This window comes from Poecilia reticulata, linkage group LG1 (genome assembly GCF_000633615.1).
Source record: "Poecilia reticulata strain Guanapo linkage group LG1, Guppy_female_1.0+MT, whole genome shotgun sequence".
NCBI classification, from domain to species: Eukaryota; Metazoa; Chordata; class Actinopteri; order Cyprinodontiformes; family Poeciliidae; genus Poecilia; species Poecilia reticulata.
In genome coordinates, this window is record NC_024331.1 from 34016321 (window position 1) to 34018393 (window position 2073).

At 53.9% G+C, this 2073-nt stretch overlaps 1 protein-coding gene across 1 annotated transcript in view; it reads right to left on the reverse strand.

Annotated features, from left to right (window-relative positions):
* Positions 1-1050, reverse strand: part of soul4 (heme-binding protein soul4) — a 2588-nt gene extending 1538 nt beyond the window's left edge. Inside the window, exons 1-2 of the mRNA XM_008420781.2 lie at positions 950-1050; positions 124-295 (exon numbers count right to left, since the gene is read on the reverse strand). Of these exons, the coding sequence (XP_008419003.1) occupies positions 124-277 (154 nt within the window). The 5' untranslated portion in view covers positions 278-295; positions 950-1050. The remainder of the gene's footprint in view (positions 1-123; positions 296-949) is intronic.
* Between the last annotated feature and the right edge of the window lie 1023 nt (positions 1051-2073).

The following is a 2073-nucleotide window of genomic DNA, read 5'->3' on the forward strand; positions in this document are numbered from 1 at the left end:
CAGGCCTCTGATTGGATGAGGGTTTGACCCCGCCCCCTCAGCAGGCCTCTGATAGGATGAGGGTTTGGCCCCGCCCCCTCAACAGGCCTCTGATTGGATGATGGTTTGGCCCCGCCCCCTCACCTGTAGGAACGGACACCTGGTGGGTGCTGGCCACCGCCTGCCAGTGGCTCAGCAGGCCGTCCTCGTCCCCCATTGGCTCGACGTTGTCGGTGATGTCATCGTCCAGCTGCTCGTCGTCCAATCCCTCCAGGTCATCCAGTGAGATCAAAGCCATGACGGCAGCGCACCGGACCTGCGGACCGGACAGAACCAGAACCAGAACCATCAGAGGAGGTGACCCGGACCAGCCAATCAGATCCCTCCACCTGCTGCAGTACGTCACCTGACCAGCAGGGGGCGCCACGCGACCGACCAGAACCAGAACCTCTGGGTTCAGATCCCTTTGGACCAAAACTTCTGGATCGGTTCTGTTTAACGGTCGGGTCAGAACCTCTTGAGTTCCGATCACAATAATCTGTGACGTCACGAGCTATGAAACGCTCTTAACCGTAAATCGCTCTGACGTCACACCCTGACCTTTAATGTGACCCCTCCCCTCCCCGGCTTCAACATCTTCTGACCCGGTACCGAAGTTTCGGCCCAGGCTGGTTTACTATGTCAGCACAAAACCTGAACCGGACCAGGTTCGGTTCAGCCGGACTGGATCGAAACAGAAAGTAGGTCACGGACGGACCGGGTCCAAACAGAACCAAACTCGCTGCGAACTCCGTTCAGTGATGGTTCCGAGATTCTGCTGCCTCTACAGGCAGACAGAGCCGGTCCAAACACGAATGGAACCGAACCGGAGAGGGTTCTGTGCAGATTAGCTCCGTTAGCAGCAGGTTCGGACCACCGGCAGCACCGAACCGGACCGCTGCTGAGCCCGGAGCTGGGCGGGTTCGCTTACCGGGTTCTGGTCGCACCTGTTCCTCAGGTGAGTTCGGAGCTCCGACGGTCCAAACGGTGCAGAAGCTTCTCTGCTTCCGGCTGCTGGTCTGCGCCAAGACTTTCAGAATAAAAGCCTGACGTCAGCAGCTGAGTTTAGAACTGATCTGAGTCGAACCGAACCACGTGACCCGTTTATAGACATGACGTCATATTATAGCAGAACCTTCTCGGGGTTCTGCCGGTCAAACCGAACTGGGTTCTGCTGTTTAGAACTCCAGAAGCGGTTCTGCTGGGACAACAGAACCGAATCAGAACCTAAAGCTGCAGGTAAGTTTTCATCATCTTGGATCTCAGCTCAGCTCCTCCTCTCTGCAGAACCAGAACCGATCCAGAACTGGTTCTGTTAGAGCTTCAGACATCGCCAGCTGATTGTTTTGGTTTGTTCTTTGGACTTTTATTTCTCCAGAACCTTTAACGGGTCAGAAACTTAATCCATCTGGTTCTGTTACAGAAAACTTCAGTTTGGATCGACCAGAACCCTGGTGGTTGGGTTGGAACTGGTTCTGGTTCTGCCTGCTCATCTCTAGATGATCATGATTGGACCTGTTTCCCTCTGGACTGGGTCCACCAGAACCAGGAGTTCTCAGGTTCTGACCCGGCTGACATTCATTATCTGGCATAATTAGATGAAAACTGAAGCTGCAGAGAAATGGAAAGTTCTGGTTCTGACCCATAATACAGCTGCTTAAACCCATTTAGTTGCTGTGATGGTTCTGGAAGCCCAGGAGACGTCTGCAGGTTCTGTTGGACCAGAGGTGGTATTCATGCTGGGTTCTGGTTCTGATTCTAAATGGTCAGAAGGAGCGACATCAGTCAGAACCGGTACACGACCCTGGTTGTGGGTCGGTCCAGATCCTGGTTCTCATCTGTGGCTTCAGAACCAGTCAGAATCCCTGCAGGTACCAGAGAGCAGGTCGGACCCGATCCAATTAGGCGGCGACTCCGCCCCCTTTTGGTGGGAAAAGCTTCTCCTGGAGGTGCTGCTGCTCTATGGAGTGAGAATGGTGTCAAAGTATCCAACCCTACAGAAATCCAGCTTAGCTCCCAACAGCTAACGTAGCATAGCTCACATAAACATTAGCT